The following is a 22,419-nucleotide window of genomic DNA, read 5'->3' on the forward strand; positions in this document are numbered from 1 at the left end:
GCCCCTCCGGCTCGCCGTCGTTTCCCGGCATGCCCAGAGGCTGTGGGTGGTGGCCGTGTGATGGCGGATGCGACGGTGGGTCATGACATGTTTGAGGAGATCGTGATGGCCGAGGAGAGGTGCGGTGGGTCGGGGTGCCCTGGCTGGGGCTCAGGGATGTTGGGGGGCCGGCGGAGCTGCTGCGGGTAACGGTCGGTGGAGCCGGAGGGAGAGAGAGAGGGAGGGAGAGAGGGAGGGGACCCCCGAGGTTAGGCCTGGGTCTAGTCCTGGACGTCCGCAGCCGGCGGTAGGAGTTGAGAAGAGAAAAATGAGGGGTGAAGGGCGGTAAAAGGAGTGAGGTCAGGGCTTTAGCTCGGCACTGGTGAGGCTGCACCTTGAATCCTGTGTTCGGTTCTGGGCTTCTCACTGCAAGAGAGACATTGAGGTGCTGGAGCGGGTCCAGAGAAGGGTAACGCAGCTGGTGTAGGGCCTCGAGCACAAATGTGATGAGGAACGGCTGAGTGACCTGGAGAGGTTTAGTCTGGAGGAGGCCCAGGGCGGCCCTTATTGCTCTCTACAATTAGCTGAAAGGAGGATGGAGCCAGGAGGTGGCTGCTCTCTTCTCCCAAGAACAAGTGACAGGAGAAGAGGAAACGGCCTCAATCTGTGCTGGGGGAGGTTTAGACTGGATATTAGGAATAATTTCTTCCCCGAGAAGGTGTTCAGGCATTGGAACAGGCTGGCGAGGGCAGTGGTGGAGTCACCATCCCAGGAAGTGTTCACAAACTGTGTAGACGAGGCCCTTAGTGACATAGTTTAGTGGTGTCCTTGGCAGTGCTGGGGAACAGTTTGACTCAGTTCTTTTCCAATGTGGTTGATTCTGTGATTCCATAATGAGTCCAGGGAGGGGGTGAGGAAGGAGAAGAGTGGGGGAAATTAAAATATAGGATCAACTGGGTTGGAAAAGACCTTCATGATCATGAAGTCCAACCAGCCCCCAGGTTCTGTATTTGCATGTGGAGCCCATTCAGTGCCAAGAGGTAGAAGCTGAGATCCCCACAGGTGTGTGGCATTTCAGTGCCACCACATCCCCACTACCTGCACTCCTAGGCCAAAATTTTCCTCTTTGCTGTTGCTTAGTGCAGCCTGCGCAATCTGGGTTCTTCCACCATGTGGAAACTTGAACCAGAGTTGAGAGCTTGTAGTTTGCAGTGTTCTTTTGGTGAAAGTGTTGATCTGCATTGTGGAGTTTATTGTTCTTGGCAAATTGTTATAAACCTGTTTGGAAAGAACAAAGAATGTGTAATTGAATCTTAATTTAAACCAGTGTTATGTATCTGAATACGGGTAGTTGCATTTAGTTGTTGGTTAGGGTTTTTTTGGTTTGGTTTGGGGCTTTTTCACATGGTTTTGTTCCTGGGAGTTGCTTGTGTACATTGTGACTTTGATATGAAAGTGGCTGATAAAAAAGGCTGTCCTTCTGTCTTCATAGGTTTCATGATGAAGGATATCAGGAGGGGTATGCTGAAGGCAGTCATGTTGGAGTTGTTGAGGGAAGAAGATATGGATTACTCCACGGTGCCAAGATTGGGTCTGAGGTAAATGGGAAAATACTTCAGAATCACAATGAGAATCACAATGTTTTTGTCATTAGAAAATTACTGTACTGCAGAAACTGTTAGACAAAGTTCCATATTTTGGTAGTCTGACACCTGCTATGTCACACTGCTTTGCATGTGTCCAAGAGGCCCCATAAAACTAGTTTGAATGTGGTGTTTTGATCTGAACAGTTAAATAGGTGAGTTTATGTTTTCTGAACTTATTTTCTATATGGGATTTTGATTTTACTTTGTTTTGAGAAGGAGGATAAAGAAGAAACAAATTCAAACAAGCTTGCTCAAAAAAAAATTAGAATGGACTATACAGTTATTTCTGTAACCCAAAACTGTGGCTGAAGGCGCTCCTGTACTGTCTCCTGTGGCTCAGCATTAGGGAAAAACATGGAATGTTGGATGGAGAACCATCAAGGGGCAGTTCTGGTGTCTCTGTTACACTTTTTGTTATCTCTAATAGTGAGAGAGTTGGTTGGTTGAGGCACTATTATTGTTTAGAACAGGGGAGTCAGTCCTGTGTGTTGGCACACACACTGAATTGGTAAGCCTTCCTAGAAACGAAAGGACTGGAGAGTGCTGGTGAATGACCTTAACTTGTCTTGTATGTCCAGGCTTCACAGAATCACAGACTGGTTTGGGTTGGAAGGGCTCTTCATGCTCATCCAGTTCCAACCCTCTGCTATAGGCAGGGACGCTTTCCACTAGACCAGGGTGCTCCAAGCCCTATCCAACCTGGCCCTGAACACTGCCAGGGATTATTGAACACTACCAAGTTTATCATTTATTATCATTTGTCACTGAACAGATCCTTACAAGAAGTTTCCAGTGTCTGTAACACAGGTAGCTTTCATTTATTCCACCCTAATTTATTGAACTTCCTAGCATAGAAACAGGAATCCAGTGATTTGTTTCCTGAAGAAAGGGACACAATGTAGTGCTTTATTTCTGTTTGACTATATATATTGTATATATACACACTGTTTATATCACACATGTATATTTTCCCTCCTGACATTCAGATTGGCTGCTACTTTGGGTTTGCACTGACATGGCAGTGTCTGCTCCAGAAATGCACAGATGAAAAGAACAGGTAAGGTTAAAAAAAAAAAAAAAAGAATTACTGTTCTTTAATGCTGTTTCAAATTATGGTGTCCAGCTTTGCTTCTTCCTCAGTACAAAAGAAATATTGAAAAACTAGAAGAAAGGTGAGCAGAGGGCCCTAGGGTGGTATAATATGCTGGAGCATGTGATACTGAAAGGAGGATAAGGGACCTTGGTTTCGTCAGCCTGCAGAAAAGAAGACAAGGGAGATACCTAGTGATACCACACAAGGGGAAATTCTAGGTAAGGTGGAGGCATGTTCCTTGCAGAATTGTACAGTAAAAGGACAATAGGCAACTTTCACTATTTGAAAGAAGTTCTCATGGGGCATAAGGAGAAGGCCTTTCCAGTGCAAGCAGCTGAACACTGGGACAAGTTGTCCAAAGACACTCTAGAAACCCCATCTTTGTAGCTTTTCAGAATCTGCTTGGAGATAGCCCTGAGCAGCCTTATCTAGCTTTGAAGCTGGGCCAGCTTCTGTAGAAGGTGGACAAGATGGCTTCAGCTGTCCCTTTCAACCTACATTTTTGTATTACTTTCATTCCTTTCGTTGTATATTTTTCCTGTACAGTGTTAATTTATCTGATAGAATTGCCACCATATATCAGCTGTTTTGATGTGTTCTGGTGAGCTTTTTTATTCGTTTCCTTAGTTTGCTCTGACATCTAATCAATATTTCTGAAGATTCTTGAATATTTCTCAAATTTTAGTAGTTAAGTTAAAAGGGAAACTTTGACTTTGTCAGTTGTGCCACAGCTGAATTTCTGATTACGGCTTAAATATCTATCAAATACACACTCTCAGTGAGCTAAATGGGAGGAGTTGAAGTAGAGAAGGATGAAAGTTGAAGTAAAGAAGGATGGAGGGCTGGGTCCTACACACTGAATTATATATAAGTATTGGTATAATTTTCATATTGATTGGAAGATTTTCTGCAGTAGGCTCATTGTATTTTTTGTTTTCATCTTTTATAGCAAAAAGATAAAGGCTCTGGATTCCTTAATAAGGATGATTCAGAAATTCCCATATGAAGACCCAACTTACGATAAACTGCAAGAAGATCTGGAAAAAATCAGAGGAAAATTTAAACAGGTTTGTAGGATTAAGTTGTTATTTTAGCACAGTGGTATTAATTTCTGGAAATTTTTAGTCTGTAAGCCTGCTCAAAACCACAGTATTAGCACAGAGCAATTCTTGTTCTCCTTTTGCAGTCATAGTAAAATACTTGAAGTGAATTAAGTGAAAATACTTGATAGTTGAACATTCCCAAACTGATAGCAAATGCAAAATAAAAGAAAAATATGTTTTAAAGAAATGGAGAAACTGGGAATTTTGTTGAACATTCTTCTTGGAAAAGAGACTCTGAAACACTTTTATGTATTCTTTTTTAGGTTTGTACAATGCTAAATGTTCAGTCTGATTTTAGAATCAGTACTGAAAGCTCTTCCCTAACATTTTGAATGTAACAGATGAAGGTAAACATGGATGACCAAAGAAGAAACATTAAAAGGACAGATAACTGGAGAAGTGTTTATCTACTCTTACTTTAAACAAAATCACAGTAGCGAAGGAGTGCTAAGTATTAAAGGGGAAAGGGAAAAACCATTGAACTTGCCAGAGTTCTTCTTATATTTCACTTAACATTTATTATCTCCAAGTTTTACTTGGGAGCACTGAAACACTGTTAAATAGAAATATTTGATTTAACTAGCCTTCTACTGAAAGATTTAATTCCTAAAGGAAAACGTACACATTTGCAATGTTTCCGTATTTAAAGAGTGTATTGTTAGTTAAAAATCTGTGTATGCAGATCATGCAGTTTACACAATGTGTAGATATTGTAGGTGAAGTAAAATATAATCAGTTGCCTGTGAACTTTGCGGTAGGAATCACTGTGAGTAAAGGATAGAATGACAAAGGAAGTCAGAATGGGAAGGAGAAAGATTTAAGATACCTGCTTATAAAGTAGCTGCAGCTCAGAACATGAAAAACCCTACCAAACCCTCCAAAACCCAAACAGCAAGCAGTATAAATGATCAGTGAGAGAAACACGACTATAGAAGAATTGATACTGATTTTCTGTATATATCAGTACCTTTTATCAAGGAATAGCTTCTTATTTTCCAATCTTAGATATGTACTTGTTAGTCTTATTAAAAAAAAAAAAAAAAAAAAAGGATGCTGTCAGCTAAATGTATTCAACTATGTTAAAGAGAAGCACAGTCAATTATTTTGCTTGAAAGATACTTTATGTTGCTGGATGTCTGCATACTATTTGCAAGATATGATGAGTTCTAGAAGACCTTTCATCAGTTGTTACTTATGCTGGCTAAGTCTACACAGCATAGTGTAGGTTCGTAAAGACAGATCTGAGTCCCATGGCTGTCAGAAGCTGTATGCAGGGTAAAGTATCTTGGCTGAAGGAAATGTTTTAATATAGCTATATGCTCTGTGCCATCTAGACTTCAGCTCTGGTTTACTTGTACAGCTTTTTTATTATACAAGAAAATAACTTGAATTTTTAGTTTGTCACTGTGTAGTCATATCTGGGATGTAAAGCACATGCATTCTGTTAAAAGCTTTTGATTTTGGACTCTGAAGGTAATTCTGCTGAATGTAAGAAGGGAGTTGTGTGCATTTGTGTCAGCTGATGTCAGAACAATCTGTTCTTTTTTGTCTGTTGCATAAGTATGTAAGTAAGCCATTCCCTTAGTGACTTTTCTTAATAACTGGTTGCTGGTTTACTTATTTTAATTGTTTTACATGTGCAAGTGTTCCACCAGCTGTGATACACATAGGGAGTGTCAGAGCCATCTAGTGGAGGAGGTCGTTGTATTGTTTAAGAATGTAAGAGTTCACAAATATTTCTCTAGATAAAAGTTGTTAAAATAGAGAGTACAGAACATATGTATGAGTGGTACAGCTCTCCTAATTATGCGGTGACTTGCTTTCCTGAGGTAGGATTCATTTGTATCTTGTTTCCTCATTTGAGACCTTGGAAGGGAAATGAGTGACACCATTGATGGTTTCTTCACTTCGGGCAGTTTGAGGATAGCTGGCTTTTAATTGTTATGCAGCTAAACCACTGGAAATCAGAACAAGCACCAAACTGCAAGCACGTGAAAATAGAAGCAAAGTAAAATAGCATGGCTTGTGATATCAGTAAACAGACGGGCACAAACCAAAAAGATCACATACTAAGAAAAGAAAGCTAATTTGAATTTATAATCACTTCAGAGAAATCCAGTTTTGGAAAAGATGTCTCTACATTCACAAACCAGTTTATTTTTGCGAATTAAACCTGTTTATTTCAAATTAACAAAAGGTGCTAGATACTCGTCTGTGACTAGCTTGCCTTTTTTTTTTCCCTGAAGTCCATGAATTCTGTTTTAAATAAACTGCCCCTAGATCCTGATTTTAAAAAGGCAGTTATGTTGTTCTTCTGTGTGATAGTACAAAGTAAGTAGTACAAGTAATTAATGTTTTAAATTGCAGCCTGTTTTGGAATCTTTGTGCATGGTTTACAATAATGTGTGTAAAAGCAAGGGAAGTGATGTGGGAGCTCAAAACATCTGTGAAGCATTTAATTAGTAGAAGTCTGTGATGTGTAAGTTATATTTGAAGTGCTACTCTAGAGAGTGTATTGAAAAAAAAATCATTTTTATTCAGCTAAGGAGAGAAAGAATCTTTGCGGACCAAGCAGTCAGTGGCAGTTCCTTTGAAAATGGGTTTGATGGAAAATCTGTCATTTAATTTTACTTATAGCAAATTATTAGAATAAATTATTATCTAAATATATATTTAGATACACATATTTAACTAAAAGATTGTAGCAACCAGGATTTCAAACTGGAATGAGCCAGGTTTAGCGTTGCCTATGAGGTCTTTAATTTGGCTCCATATGCGTGTCTGTACTAAATGGACTCTCTTCTTCCACAAGTCTATTTTCTGAGTATCTTGTGTTTCATGTCTTGTGGGGGCCTGAAGGTGTTTACTAAAGGAGGTATGGTTAAAATTTATGTTGGGTATGTAGTTGTGTACTTTCTTTGGTGCTAATTTTTAAAACACTTGTGCAACCAATTGTGGGGTTTTCTGTGGTGTCCAGGCTGTAGCAGTGGAGTCTTCATAGCATACTGGAGGGGTATTTTTATACCGTATTTACAGCTAAGCGGTTAAAGCCCAGGTTATGTCAAGACTGTTGATTTGCCTTAACCAATGTGAAGTGTCTGCTGTGGCTCATTCCAAGTAATTTTGCATTTTGAGTAGTTAAATACTTCAGAACGTGCTTCTCACCAGTATCAAGAGTGGCTGAGTACTGAGCTTTTTTCCATGTTGGTATTTTTTGCCTGTGTTTCTCAGACCACTCACCTAGAAAATGAGGAACAGTAGAGTTAGCAAACACCTGTGAAAGGGATGTGCTTAAGCCAACTAGAATGCTAATGGGGAAATAAAAAAATCCATCAAAATTTCAAAACCCAGTATTCAGTTTTATGTGGTAGAAGCTTATGATATCATTTCTGTCCTGTTATGTCAACATCTTCCTAAAATCTGTAACAAATGAAACAAATTCTTACAAATGGCTTTGGTAGTTCCACACCCTGCTTATCCATCCTCTTGTCTTGAGTGCTGGGGACTCTGCTGAAATCTTTAATTACTCTAAGTAATTAAAGACCGTATCAGAAGATCTGTGCACAGAGAGGCTGAATAAAGCTTCTGTGGACCACAGTCATTCAGACTTTTCCTGGTTTGAGTGCTCAGCTGTTCAGCTTAAAGACTGGGTGGAAAAGGGAAACGGTGCAATCTTGTAGATTATAATTTTGGTTATTAATAAAGTAGGACATAGGGATTGTTGCTTTGTGCTGCGTCATCAAATAGGTTTGGAATTGTGCAGAAGTACTTGATCTGTTAAAAACAGTTAAAATATTCTGAAAGTTGCCAAGACTTAAATATCTGTCACTGTGTTTACCACCTCTAGATATTGCTCAGTAGGTAGGGAGGAATGTTTGAAATGTTGAACATTTCTTGCCTGGGCTGTGTTCTAGCTTGTTTTGTTTCTTCATGATCATAATTCTCTCATCTGAAAGTGGGAAATACAGAATTGTATTAAAAGATGGGTACAAAACTGATTACTGCTAGGATGCTGAAGTCATTGCAGCCCCGAAGAATTGCTATTGAGGTACGAAATATGTGTGTTCTAGTATGCACATAGAACCTGTGCAAACTCATATTGCTAGCTTTATGGATAAATGCCATTTAGAGAAATTAAAATATAGATTGGTTTAAATACTCTGGGTAAGCAGGATTATTTTTGGCAAGTGTAGTACATGTTTTGGTCCATGTACTTAGAAGTTCTAGAAAGGTAGCACATTTTGATTGATTATTTTTAAATAGATTCCATTGAGAGAAAATTAGGAGGTTCAATTTTTCAGTAGATTTGTTCTAAAACTTATGTAGGTTTTGGCTTTTCAGGAGATGGAAGAGAGAGTTTGAGCCTTTTGATGTATCTATCAATGCTTATTTGTGCTTTGACTGTAAATGCAACTTCTTATATTGGAACAGCAGGAGATCCATCTGTCTGTTGAGACAGGCTTTGGTTTGAAACAGAAGTTTTAATATTTCTGCTGTTGTTATAAGTCTTTATATTCTTGGTACTAAGTATGAATGTTAGTGCCTTCTGAATACTGCACTTTGCAGCTTGTTATGGTAATGGGTTCTGTCTAATTACAGCCTAAAAAAAACCAGCTTTCATATTTCTTCAGGTAACCATGATTCTCATTTTAGTCTGCAAGAGTTGGTTTTTTTTAATGGCTAAAGTTATAACAGGACACATTACCACACAAATGTATATATCACCAGAGAAAATGGAGGTCTGGGAGACGTGAAGTGAGTTCAGTTTTCCAGTTGCATATTTTGGTGTCTAGTATAGCATATAAAGGCCAGGTAGAGCAATCTGGTACTGAAGTGTTTCAGTGTGTCCCAGCGTTTGGAGTTGTAGAAGCAGCTCACTCCCTGTTGCTGTTAATAGTAACAAAGCTTTGTGCTCCATTTTGAAAGCAGTCTTCTAAGTATATAAATCCATGCACTCAGACTTGAAAAGTAATGGTTTCTGTAGCAGAGACAAGAAGAGATCTTGGAGCTCTTGGATTCTTTGGGATTGTCTAGACTACACTATGCAGTGGGGTAATATTTGCACTAAAATTAAACCCATCTTAGTGCAGCAGAAAGCGTATCCCTATGTTAATAGGGATACTGTTAGCCAACATACAGATATAGCTAACGTACAGTGCTGTTAAATATCCAGTTAGTTCACTTGTAGTGAACTTGAATCTCTCTTTGGCATCACACTGTGAATATTTCTACATTAATCACAGGAGTGTTTATTCCCCAAGTGTAATCATTACATACTTGCAGCATTTTTCATCCTAAGATTCAGGTACTTTGCAACTTCTGAAAACACAGATAGCTCTACCAAATGATGTAATACTATGTGGAAGGAATCATGGTCACTAGGATTATCCAAAACATGGCCAACATAGGAGACTTTGGAAGTCTTTATTAAGACAAAGTAATAAGTCCCCCTTCAAAGGTAAAATAAAATCAACTATAGTAAGTGCCAGTTGATTCTCAAGTGACTTGCTATAAAATTTTTTAATTGTTCTAGTATTATTAATTGTACTTTTTAGTTACTATATTCCGTATCCACATGTAATTGACCAGTAATACGGTATTCTGTGTACCTGGTTTTGGCATGGCAAAATTGCCTACAGATTTCTGAATCAGAAACAGGATATAGCTTTTGTCTTAAAAAAGTTAGAAAGATTGATTGTAGTCATGCTGAATTTGGATGGGTGGCATCTGAAATAATGGGACACTGACTGAATGGATTTAATTGATATTTGTTTAAAATAAAATTAGTGTTTATTTTAGCAAAATGCTGAGGCAGAAACGTTGATTATTCAGTCTCTCATCCCAGCTCTGCACTAGATGGAATCAACATCAATATTTGTCACTTTCTTTCATTTTATTTTTAATTGTTTAGCAGCATATTTTGCTTCTTGATCTCAACATAATAGTAATTACAATTCTTAACATTTAGCATCTTCAGGATTCTGAACAATGCACGGTATCTTTCTTGATAGTAGGAACTATGAGTCAGCAATCCTTTAATTTTTTTAGTTGCAGCTATTGTTCCAGCAGCAAGCTTTACTTCTATTGTCCACTGTTTGTCCAGCTCATGTTTACTGGACTGTGGGAATGGATTAGGGTTTCATGGCTTTTTTTTCTTTCTTGCATAAACTCTTGATCAAAGACATTCCTTGGATGACAAAACACTGTATACTGTGTCACACAGTCCTGACCAGACTGCATGAACAGTAGTTTAAAAACACATGCCTACATTGTTCTCTAAACTGGCTTCTTTTTTTTTTTTTTTTTTTTTTTTTTTCAATGTATGTGCAGACATTGAAGTTTTGAGACCCCTTTTGCCTTTCACACATACAGAGGTTATTGTTAATAAGCACTTGACGGTTTCTGAAATCCAAGTAAAACCCCAAATTATTATTTGAAACTAAGAACTGATAGAATAGAATATCACTTTTGAACAGAGCTGGAGGTTACATCTGCAGTGTATTTGCTTCTTGAGGAAACCTTGGTCATGGTGCAGTTAGTCAAGTGCACTGTAAACCTAAAACCGCATGGACTTTGGGCACCATTTGATGTGTCATATCCAGAACACTTGAAGAAGATGCAGAATGATTTGAGCATAGTTTAGGAGTTCATAAACCTGCTTCACCATAGGTACCTTGTTAGAACCACATGTTGAGATGAGGATCTGATGTTGTATGTTCTTGCTCTTCTTTTAAGTTCTCTTATGCAGTGAAATGAGGACAAGTTCACAAAAATCCAGTAGCATCTTAATTTCTCAAAGTGCTGAGAAAGAAACAGATTGTGTTAGGGAAAAATGTGGAGAAGACTTTTCAAGGAGCTTTGGCTTGTGATTTGCCTGAAATTCTCCTTCAGCAGAAACATAGGAGAAGTGGAAGGAGATCCCTGAAGGTTCTTTAAGCAGGTTTACAAGGAGGGCTGTATTTAGGTAGATTAGAAGGTTGGTTTGAGGATGAGAGCACCCTTGTGTTTCCACAAACATGAGGCTTTGCATATACTTGTTTGACTCTGCACCTCTGTTGAGTACTATCATGCACAAGTGAAGAAGGGTGAAGGCTTTCACTTACATTGGAAAGGTATTGTCCATAAGAAAGGAACCTTCCTGATCCTTTGCAGTCCAAGGGTCTCCATGAAAAGGGAAACCTGAATTAATATGTAGCTGGTAGATTTATTGTCTCAAAGGAACGAAGTGGTCATAGTGAATGACAGAAACACCTATTGAGTCAAAACTATGAAATAAATGTGTTATGTTTGCAAGAAATAATGTTTACTTTTGAGTAAATAATTGCTGACGCCTTCTGGAAATCTTGGGACGATGTTATTCCTGTGCATATAAAAAGAACATGGCTATATATAACAATATACATTTGCTGAAGATCTTGTTTTCATATTTAAAGCAGCCAAACGTAAACAACTATGGCCTGCAGGTGTGCCAGGAGCAAAAAACTATTAAAAAAATAATACCCTATATTCAAACAAACTATAGTGATAAAATCTAATAAAAGGAGAAATAAAGCATCAAAAAGCTCAATTGTCCATTTCAGACAGTTTGCCATCAGAGTAGTGACTTGGGACACTGGGTCACTTGTTCAGTGGTGACTCAAGTGCATTGTGATAATGCTCTAGTGGTAGTTTAGCCATCCTTGTTAATAACTTGCCCATCTTAACCCAGCTCCTTGAAGACTGGTGCTTATGTTACAGATAACATCCTTATCGTGGGTTGCATGTTAGCTGTCACAGGAGACAAGGCTTTTAATGGAATATAGCTTGATGGTGGATTAAAACAATTCTCACAGGTGGTGCTCGGGTGGGGATGGATGGAGTAATGAAACTACACCACTTGGCAACATATAATCTAAAATTGTTTTACTTAGCAGGTTGGAAATGGTGAGTGGATACCAATTTACATTTTGTAATCCACACACTAAAATGAACAAGTCAAAGCCCTAGACCTTGGTCCCATGAACCCAGGAGAAGAGGACTCTTGCTCCAACTAGTCGGCAGGTCATGTGCATGTGGTGTTGCTTTGATTAGTGACATGGTTTAGTGGTGGCTTTGGCAGTGCTGCGGGAACAGTTGGATTTGGTGATCTTAAAGGTCTTTTCCCAGTTGATTCTTTGATTCTGTGATTATATTAGAGATCTATACCCGGAGCTCTCTCCAACCCTGGGGGTAGCACCCTTTTAACCAATTACTGCTTTATATATTTACAAGCAGTCCCAGGCCGTTCTCTCTTTTTCTGTACCCAAGGCCAGCTACTGGTGGGGAGGAGGCCCCTATTGCCCTGTGCTCACCCGCCCCAAATGTGTTATGGAGTGTGAATTTAGCAACAGTTGCCTAATGAGGTTCTTATTTTGCTTCTTTGTTTCCCAGTTCTTGCCACATTAGCCAGGGCTGAGCAGATGTAGTCAGGGTCTCACTTGACTAGGCAGTCTTTGGCTTTCAGGTAGGCTTCACCCCTTGACAGACATGGTGGCAGGGAAGATTGTACTGTGGCTGGCCACTAGCATGGGAGAGAACAGACTGGTATTCTGCTTTTGAGATGGATCACTACATGTTTTTTTTATTTTAATCTAAAATAAACACTAATTGTTGTAGTTCTTCAATGATATTATTATAAATAAGAAAAGTAACATAAGCTGTAATTAAAGTGAGAGATGAGAACCACACAGATGGATTTTTTTTTTTTTCTCATTCTGTGTTAGAGGGAAGACATCTAGCAGCTACTAAACACAGCCTCCTGTGTCCAGAGAGGCAACTCGAGACAAGTAAAAAGCTGCTTTAACCTTTGTCTGTGTGTGTTTGGTAGTGACTGCTCCCTAAAAGCTTGGGGCTGTTCTGTGAAGGAATGTATGCTTTGAAGACCACATTAAAAACATCTTCAGGAGTTTAGTAGAAGTGGTGGTGTGTACCCCAGGAGCAGATCTGTTTGCTATACACTGTGAGTGGTGCTCCTGCATCAACTGGGACCCTGCAGAGTGAAGATATGCTGCCCGTGTTCCTTATTCCTCCTTTGCTGTAAGCACAGTTTTTCTGCTAGTAATGAACTCTTCAGATAAGAGCCCTCAAGTGACTTCCCTGAAATATGAGAGATTATAATATATGGTCTTCATGCAGGCATAAAATATGACAGATCTAAGTAGGGTTCTTCAGATCAAGAACCGATTTCCATTTTCCCTCTTAAATGGCTATCACATTAATGAAACAAAAGCGTAACTTGTGCCTTGCTCCTAAATTTGTGCTTCTTGACCTTAAAGAACAAAATGAGAAGTCTAGCAAGTCTCACATTATCAGTACAATCCGGTTGACTAATTTGCAGTCCCGTTCTTATCATTTGATTGGAATATTGGGTGGAACTCAGTCAAAAGCCCTATAGGAATCCATGTTTGCCATACCAATACAATTGCTATTATCAGTTACATTTGTGGGATCGTAAAAATACCATATTTGTCTAAAGAGATACATTTCCCATAAAATGATGCTGGCAGGAATTCATTAAAATGTCATCATTTGCAGCTTTACTGCTTTTGTCCCATTGTAGCTTTTCAATGACGTTGCCCGGAATCTTTATCAGAGTATCTAACCCACATGCCTGGGTCATTCCTATGACTTCTTTGAAGTAATAGCACAAAGCTTCACTTTCTCCTCTATCTTCTGGAATTTTCTATCACTTAAAATGCCAGATACACTTGAATGTAAGTGGATTCCAAGTTTTTACATTTAACAGATCTTGTTTATTCTTTTAATAAAGAGTATGTGAATTGAAGTGTTCAAAAAGGTCCAAGCTTGTTGGAATTCAGCAATGGAATTGAGGAGGTTTTGGGGATGTCTTTTTGAGGTTTTTCTGTGCACACGTGTCAATCTGATGTAAGAAAAGGCAGTAGTTTTCCCTTTAATAAGCTACAATATAGCCTAGCTGAACATGCATATTTTTTTACAGCCTATAGTAAACCGGTTTTTTTGCTGCATTCTTGTCTTCCTGCCCTTTGCAATGTGAGTAATACTGGCATAGTTCACCCAGCATTCAAATTTAGTAATTGCATTTAAAGATGATGTTTGGGACACAGAAAATGTAAATAACAGAGCTGACTATGTCGGCTTAAACCTTCTGAACTCACAGAACACTTAAGTTGCTTTAATGGAGTTTATAAAATGACCCATTTAATATGTTCAACAAAATGCAGGTTTAAATTTCTCACTGAATCATATTGGGTTTTATCAGCAAAATGGTTTTTGTCCTAAACGGACAAAAACTTCAATTTTCAAGCCTTTAAAATCAGAGGAGTTAGCCATCAGTGATACAAAAGTGAGCCTTTTTTTGTCTTGTTTGAAATAGGCTGAAATTTTGCAGAAAACTGATAAAGGATCTGTGTGGAAAAAATTAGTTGGTTTTGACAGGGTCCAGTTCAAGCTTTGGCATGATCTGTATTTAAAATTACTTTGAATCTAATTCAGATCATCTTTCAGTGCTATACAGATCTTCCCCAGTGGCCTACCAGTATAACTTGCCCATATTGAGGCACCTTGCCCCTTTTGAATGGAAAAAAGCAGCTCCTACTACGTACTGATATTACTTAACTTACCCAATCTGTGATTTCAGAGCAGGCCGCATGGTTCAGGTTTCTGTCTGAAATGACTGGGAACTGTCAGTCTAATACAAGCTCAGCTGGGATTCTTCTGATGCAGGTGGTTTCTCATCTATTGGTAACTGCACTGAGACAAACTTATTTTGCACTGGTCTGTGATTAACGTTAGGTGTTAGCTCGAAAGTTTCATTTTTCATTTCCTTTTCTGTACTTACTGCAAAGAATGTGAAGTTTAGTCAGTGGGAAACTCGAGAGGCAGATACTAGATTACTAATTTGTCTTAGGACACACAACATTTAATGCTTTACATAGATTTTTTGGTGTTTTTTAAGGCAGAAATACAGGGTAAATAGTCAAATCCATAGGTTAGAAGCCTGACCATCTCTACTAAGAATAAGCTGTTTCTGCTGTGTCCCGCTTTGGTAATAATTGATAATACGCATCCCCAGTTTTCAAAGATATTTTGGAATGTGAATAGAGACAGGGGTTGTTTTTCATTGTGTAGACGAGGCCCTCAGTGACATGGTTTAGTGGTGGACTTGGCAGTGCTGGGGGAATGGTTGGACTTGATGATCTTAAAGGTCTTTCCAACCTGGTTGATACTATGATTTTATACATAATTTCTGCCCTTCTAGGTCCATTTCTTCTTTATGTATTTTTAGTAGGGTTTTACATTTTCAGGCTTATTCCTTGTTATCTTAGTGATAAAATAGCAAGATACAAAAGCTGTCCATGAGGAGAAGGGATGGAAAAGGCAGGTTAACCTCACCGCTGCAATCTTCTGTAAAGGTATCTAAGATACAAAACCTTACGCTGATAAATAAATACAAGTAAGTATTCTGTATTATCCTACACCTGCTCTATTTTACCTTTTATTGACAAGAACCACCAAATGGTATTTTACTTTATGTTTAAAATAAAGTCTTCAGCAAAAAACTACTTTGCTGCTTTAAAAACACACATCACTGTGACAAGTAGTCACCTACCCATTGCCAAAAACCCCTGTGGTTTCCTAAAATAACAACAAAAGGTCTTCAGCATTGCAACTATTAAAGCATAGAGTCAAAACCAGAAAATGTCACATGGTTTACTCACTGCATCAGGTGCTTACTGCCATTCAGCATTCATGAAGGCAATGTAAAAGTAAAATAAAATAATAAAAATAAAAAAGAAGCAGACATTGGGTTTTACCAATTTTATTTCTAGATTTTAGGTTTTTTCGCTGGAAACTTGTCTGTTACAGGTCTGTTGGTGAAAATGTGCATTTCAGACCAGTGATGCCAATAAGTACAATATAAAAATGTACAAATCTGAATTGCTTGCTTACTACAGATTGTTATAACAATGTGACAAATAAAGCATCTCTGTTGGCGCATGAACCCACTTAATCTGGATTTGGCCTTTTAGTACATACAATATTTTATTAAAGAAGTTTGCAGTACACACTGCCACTCAGTGTAACACATAACCAACAAGCACTAACTCAATAATCATGTTTGGTTCAGAGACACAGAGATGCCACAAACAGAAGTGTTTCATGAGGTAAGCAGTTAGAAATGTTCCTGAAATCTGGACAGAATGTATCCAGTCCTCCTGGGTCCTGCGACTGCTAGTAGCATTGCAATGCTTTATTTATGCACTATGTAGGATCTTAACTGCATCTGCCTCAGAATGAGTTCTAATTCTGTTTTGGTTTAGCAGCATACAGGCAACAGCTAAATTATTCTTCAGCATACAACTCTGTTAGCTGGCTTATTTATGAGATTTACAGGCTTTTTAAATTAGCATTATGCTATAATTAAAAAAAAAAAATAAAAACAAACAACAAAAAAAAGCCCTAGTATATCATAACAGATTAAACACACAATACTTAGAGTTCCAGAAGATAACCTATCATACCAAATGATGCGTTCCAACCGCTGGGAAACCACATCAGGTGGCGTACAAGAGTTATATTATAATGCACCTTTCATATATCAGTGTGGCTAATAACACAGCTTCAAACTACTATAATAAACCCCAGATCAGACAAAAAGAATCCAGCTTTATAAAATGCATTACAACAGCATGACATTACTTGATGTTCTGAAATGTCTGCTGGTTTTAAGTTAACGCAACCTAGTTGCAAATCGCGAGACCCATTCGATGCATTTCCGTCTGCAGTAGAACTATGAGGCACTGCGTACAAACATTAAAACCTGGTCTAAACACGGTTAACTGAAGTATGAGGTATTGTGAAACAGGAACCTTTTTTGGAATAGAGCAGTAATCACATTAAGTAAAAATTGATCACATAAAAAAAAATCTACCAAAAAAAAGTGATGTCAATAATATAATTTTCTATGAGAAAATTAAAACCTATAACATGGCAGTATATGACATTGTATAACAAAAAAAAACCAAACTGATCCACAAAATAGCAGCAAAACACAATGACAAAGATACAGAAAAGCAATGTTAATTTTTTTTTTCAAACCATGCTGGGAATTTATCCATAGCAGCTCAATAAAAATGGAGCATCCACTCCTTTTCTCTTTTCTTTTTTTTTTTTTTTTTTTTGTTGTTTTAATTTTTAAGGTTTTTTTCCTTTTTTTTTTTTTTTTTTGTCCTTTTTTTGTCATTTTGTTGGGTTTTTGTTTTTTTACAATCAACACCTTAGCGGCAGTTTTCTCACGTACATTTCACCATCACATTCTCCTCGAGCATCAACTTCAACAGCTATGTCCACGTCCCTTCAGCTACTTTCTAAAATAATAATAAAATGATACATAGCCAAGATGTGCAAATTTTCTATTTGTAGCTAAATAGAAACAAAACAAGAGGGGCGCATATACTGGAATAAAAACCTCCTTTCAAGTACTCCAATTCTCATATCTCTTGACTATGGCGTTTTGTTGTGTGGTTAGACTGCTTTTGAACATGGATAGGAAGGGGCCGAGCAGACTGCTTTGTTTTGGGTTTGCCCTTTGAAGCATGTCCTTTCTTCTTTAATAAGCTCTGTTAAAACTGCAAGGTCAAGGGGAGAAAGATTCTTTCAAAAACAAAAAGGGGCGATTGCATTAATTTACAAATCATACTGGCCTTAATGAACATCCTCTGCAATAAATATTCTTTTTTTTAGCCTTAACTATAAATTATATATTTTAGTGTTTAAAAACCTTCAGTTGTAAAACATCTAGTGACAGTTCTTAAAACTATGTGTCCTATATGTGAACCTTTAAGGCCCCCTAATTTTATAAAGATGAGTTGGCACCAAAGGATTCTAAACTTCAACTTTTCTATAGAAAAGGATAGGAAGATATCTCCTGGCAATTTGTGAATGCAATTTCTCTTACTGGAACACAACCTTCAGAAAAAAAATATCACCTCTCCTCTAACACCATAGTTAAATGCACTTGCTTTGCAATTCCAAGTTTGCGAACAAGCACTTATATATTTCCAAACCATTCCATTAAAAAAGAAAAAAAAAACATTTCCCACACAATAAAAGAATTTCCTATATCTAATGGACTGAAAGTGCTTTGAATGGAATGGTTTTAGAATATTACAAACAACAACAAAATAAAAGACTGAACTGTGGATTGAACCTGACCATCATTAGGCTGAATATCTGTGGGGTCAGACCAGCATTTTTACACAGGTAACTACAAAAATAGGAAGATTACAAAAATAAAATATATTATGTCACTATTTCGGTTTCTCTTTATAATAGAGTACTGTATGAGTAGTACATTGGCCTTTTCCAACAATGCTAAGCTGGAACCCTACAAATGCCTTATGCACAGGCAATCCACAGGCACAAAAAAAAAAGATTAACATACAATAATGCTGCATACTATCATATACTAACTTATGGGTTACGTTAACCATTTATAAGGTGAAGAGGATGATAAAAAAAAACAACCTAAGGAAATAAACATTTACAGATGAATTATAAAGTGACTAAATGCATAAGCAAGCAAGATACAGAAAGGCCTAGAACTGCGTTAAAGCTATGTTTTTTAAAGGAAAAAAAAAGAGTATTTAATTTACTATCAGAGAAGAAAAAAACAACAACCCTCTTCTACTTTAAAAATGGTTGGCTGGTTTGTTTTATATGTAAGAAATCAAATCTAATACCTCCCCTGGAGACATTTTGTGTGTTAATGCCTATTTTTACAACATACAGACAAGAACACTTTAATATAAAAACTAGTTGATTATTATTGTATAAAATCCTCTATTTTTGTAGCACAAACCCCTGTGGGTAATGCAAATACTATTTTTTTCTTTTTTTTTTTTTTAAGACAGTTTTTGGGGTATTTTTTGTTTATTTGTTTGTTTGAAGTCACAGATGGAAGGGAGACAGAGCAAGAAAAAATATAACAAGACTGGTTTTCCCTTCTGGTATAAAAATGTCCTGGAGAAAAGGGTTTCTGGGGGGGAGATCCTGATGCTGATTCCTTCTCAGATGCCCTTTCTTTGTCTGCTTTTTCTGGCCAAGCAAACCCTTTAGAAGTCCTCTTAAATGTTCACATCTCGCACATCAGTAGGTGTGCAGGAAAGGTCTGCTTCATCCTCTACAGTCTTTGTTTCTGAAGATACGTTGTGCTGCTGTGCCTGACGTAGACTGGATTCAAGGAGGGACTCAATCTGTTCTTGGCAGGCTCGTAAACAATCCTACAGAAGATTAAATGGAAGCAGAAAAAGATCCAGTCCTTTAGAAAAACAGTAAGATCACAGAAAAAATACCATTTCTTGAAAAAGCAAGAGAAATATAACCAATATCTGAGAGGGCAGCAGACTGAAAGGAAGAACAAGATTAGCAAAAGGACTGGACAAGCTACCCCATTTTCTGCAGGATGCTAGCCTGGATCTTTACTTCATCAACTAACTCTTGCCTTCTCCTATTTAATGGCCTAGGTGAACATCTCCATACATGGTCCTCTGCCCTTTTGCTGTTAGTCTCAACCACTGGTCTACATCTGAATGCTTTGCACGCTCCATTAGTGACACATGTAGTAACTAACCCAGACAGGACCGTGCCTGCGCTGCTAACGCAGCAGTCCTGTAAAGGCCCATTCATAGTATCTTTTACCTCACTGTTTTTTATACCTTTTGGAAAAAGAGGAACAGTCTGACTGGACAGCAGTGTGAATCAATCAAAATTAAATGAGTAGCACTGCAATGACATGAAACTGAGCTGGAGCCAGAGCTGGGCCACAGAAACATTTTTGCAGTACAGTCTACTAGAAGTGATGGTCATGAACAGTGAATTTTCCAGACTGAGTTCTGATAATACAAAGTTCTTACCTGGAAGTGCTAAGATATACATGTATTTAGATATACATGCCCACCAAAGTTGCCTGCCAACTGCTGCTGTGTCCAGCAGTGGGCAGCTGAAGTTAGCAACCTGATTTCTAACTCAGGAAGCATCTGAACATAAAAACGTCCTGGACTGTTTGACCCCAAACTGGGGAGATTGATCAGAAGCATCACTAAACACACCTTTCTAACCATGTCAAGCTTTCGGTTTGCTACTGCATTCACCTTGAAATCTCAGCCAAGGTGAGATCTCCTTCCCTTGCTTCACAAACATTTTGTCTGAACAGAATGTATCCACAATCTTAATGAGTGTTTGGGAGGGTCCAAGGCCCTTACCACTCACAGAGACATCAGTGTGAATTAAAAGCAGAAAGCACCAGGACAAGCACTATGGTGGGAAACAGTAACTTCCCCCAGGCATTAAATAATACCGTATTTATACCCAATTCTACTTATCAATCCACAGCAGCGGCAATTCGAGAAGGCCTGTTAGCGCAACCTATTGCAACCTTCTGCAAGTTCTGGTTGCATTCTTCAGAGCCGTGTACGTCCATTGCAATGACATGGAAATGGGGCCTTAAATAGGCAAAACAGTCACAAGACGTTTTGCCAGAATGCCTTCAGCGTGCTGTTTACTCCTATCTTTATAACAAACATCCTAAGCTTTTTCCCAACAAATTTAGCTCTGTGTATTAAGGACTTTGAAGTTTCCTTTCAGGATTGCCTTTTCTGCTTTAACCTATGACTTGTGTTAGCCCTTGCAGTGAACCCAGTCTTCCATGATAAATTGCCGTCAAAAGTGTTAGGATGTGCATGACTGAGAATGAATGTTGTTTTCCTGAGAGGGTGACCTGCCTGCTGTTTTCTTTATTTCCCAGTTTCAATTCTGCCTTCATTCAGAGGCTTCTTGTGTGATCTACCAGCTTTTCACTGACTCCACTACCACAAAAATCTCCCCTGCCACCCATAAGGCCACATGGCATTTGGGGTAAAATAAGATTAGAAACCCAAACGAACAATTCTCTGCAAGTCCTTTCTGGGAGAGAGGGAGGTTAATCCTACCTCTAAGCAGATCAGACCATCAGTTACAGCTCACTGAAAACACATAACCTATGACCTTTTCTGGTTTAAACCCTAGTGTAATATTTCCTCTTGACAGAGACACACAGCATTTTAAATGACAAAAATAAACGCCTCATATCCTAAAGTCATCATGCCTTTGGCTCCTACATACCTCTGGCCTTCACAATAAGATCTCTATGAAGTCCTTTCACCCCTTCTCAAGGTATGACAGATCAATCCTGACTGTAAGGCTCCTCCTTGCATGTCCTGTACCACATACCTCAGTCACACTTGGAATTAGATGTATTAAATAGTACAGGAGTACAGGTTTAGGTATTCTGGGGTTTACAGATTGAGGCACTTTGGAGGGTAATTCTGTTTTAACAAGGTGGCATGTTCAGTGTTCCAAATTGAAAGCCAATTTATATTTTCAGAGCAACACATATCCTTGTAGGCTTTTTATTGGAGGGAAAGGGGGCATGGATTGTTTGGTGGGGGTTTTGTGTTTGGTTGGGTTTGGTTTTTTAATCTTAACCATTTGTATATAGCATGTTTGAGCTCTGAAAACTAAAACCATTCAAAAGCATTTCTAGAAATTATTCTCCCTCTGGATTCCAGTCGTGGATAATTACTCAAGACTGTGTAACTTAAAGGTATTTTTTTACCACCTTTTTTTTTTTTTTTTTTTGTTTGCTGTGAGATTCTCAGAGTACAGCATGTTGGAAATGTATTTTTTTAAAACATAATCTCTACAATTTATTATGAAAAGACTATGTTTTAAGCTACAGTTGAATGAACAGTAATTATTTTATGTTTTAGGTATTTCTGTTCATTTCTTATTCAGATGACTAGATGATCTTACGGTCCTTTCCAACCCTGACCATTGTATGATTTTATGATGAATAGTTTGACTACAGGAATGTATTAGAGCTAGCAAAAATAGCAGAAAAATATAAAATTCCCTGTGAACAACCTCACCAAAGCTTTTTTGCATTCTCAGTACTTCTGAACACTGAAAAGCAATCCAAACCTTGTGCATTACTCTGATAACTTCTCCCAACAACTTTTCTACTTCACTACCCAAATTCTCAATGCCCACAGTTTGTTCAAGGTCATAAACCCTTCCTGGATTAATTGAGCTCCTCTGTGAAAAATAAAGAGACTTACTAGCTTAACTGATGTGGTCAAATACCTTTAACACACAGAAGCCATGATCAGACTCCAGGGCCAGGTAATAAAGGAAACAAGCAACAACAAAAAAGGAGCTGCTTGGGAATCCTTTGTTAGTCCCTGAACCCGCTCTGGAAACAAGCACATGGTTGAAGGTGCCTCTGAGTAGAGGCAGGCAGGAGACGAATTCCAGTGTACTAACAGACAGCATGGAAACCCAATCTAATCTACTTTAGCAAATTTCTGGCCTGGAAATGAATGTCAGGTAAAATTCAATCTCTTTGGATGATGGGGTCAAGAACAGAATGATGGAAGACAGCCCAAGACCAATTGTGATTATCTGACTTCTAATTACCCCTGATCAAAGGCAAAATGGGAAACTGGACTCCTACCAACATAAACGTGAACCATAAAGGAATTCCAATCAGGTGGTAATTCAT

General features: G+C 38.2%; 2 protein-coding genes across 4 annotated transcripts in view; one reads left to right on the forward strand and one right to left on the reverse strand.

Moving 5' to 3' along the window:
• Positions 1 to 22,026, forward strand: LTO1 (LTO1 maturation factor of ABCE1). 3 transcript variants are annotated; one of them, XM_080617437.1, is made up of 5 exons: positions 1 to 119; positions 1,472 to 1,577; positions 2,612 to 2,682; positions 3,668 to 3,785; positions 18,927 to 22,026. In XM_080617437.1, the coding sequence occupies exons 1-5, from the start codon at positions 61 to 63 to the stop codon at positions 18,936 to 18,938; spliced, it is 366 nt and encodes a 121-aa protein (XP_080473563.1). In that variant the 5' UTR covers positions 1 to 60; the 3' UTR covers positions 18,939 to 22,026. The 3 variants fall into 3 exon arrangements, with proteins under 3 accessions (XP_080473563.1, XP_080473562.1, XP_080473561.1); XM_080617436.1 differs by lacking the exon at positions 18,927 to 22,026 and adding an exon at positions 14,458 to 17,084; XM_080617435.1 differs by lacking the exon at positions 18,927 to 22,026 and adding an exon at positions 4,085 to 14,437.
• The window catches only part of CCND1 (cyclin D1), a gene marked incomplete at its 3' end in the record, with an annotated part of 13,471 nt that continues 9,998 nt past the window's right edge, over positions 18,947 to 22,419 (reverse strand). Inside the window, exon 5 of the mRNA XM_080617434.1 lies at positions 18,947 to 19,102. Coding sequence (XP_080473560.1) covers positions 18,947 to 19,102 — 156 coding nt within the window. The remainder of the gene's footprint in view (positions 19,103 to 22,419) is intronic.

Source organism: Psittacula echo, assembly GCF_963264785.1.
Source record: "Psittacula echo genome assembly, chromosome: 5".
NCBI classification, from domain to species: domain Eukaryota; kingdom Metazoa; phylum Chordata; class Aves; order Psittaciformes; family Psittacidae; genus Psittacula; species Psittacula echo.

What these genes read in the sequence shown, in the direction of transcription:
- LTO1 (XM_080617435.1), top strand. Translation starts at nt 61, where the DNA reads ATGGCGGATGCGACGGTGGGTCATGACATGTTTGAGGAGATCGTGATG. An exon ending in GTGCCAAGATTGGGTCTGAG is followed by an intron (nt 1,578 to 2,611) that starts GTAAATGGGAAA and finishes CCTGACATTCAG; the next exon opens with ATTGGCTGCTACTTTGGGTT. An exon ending in TCAGAGGAAAATTTAAACAG is followed by an intron (nt 3,786 to 4,084) that starts GTTTGTAGGATT and finishes ATTCTTTTTTAG; the next exon opens with GTTTGTACAATGCTAAATGT.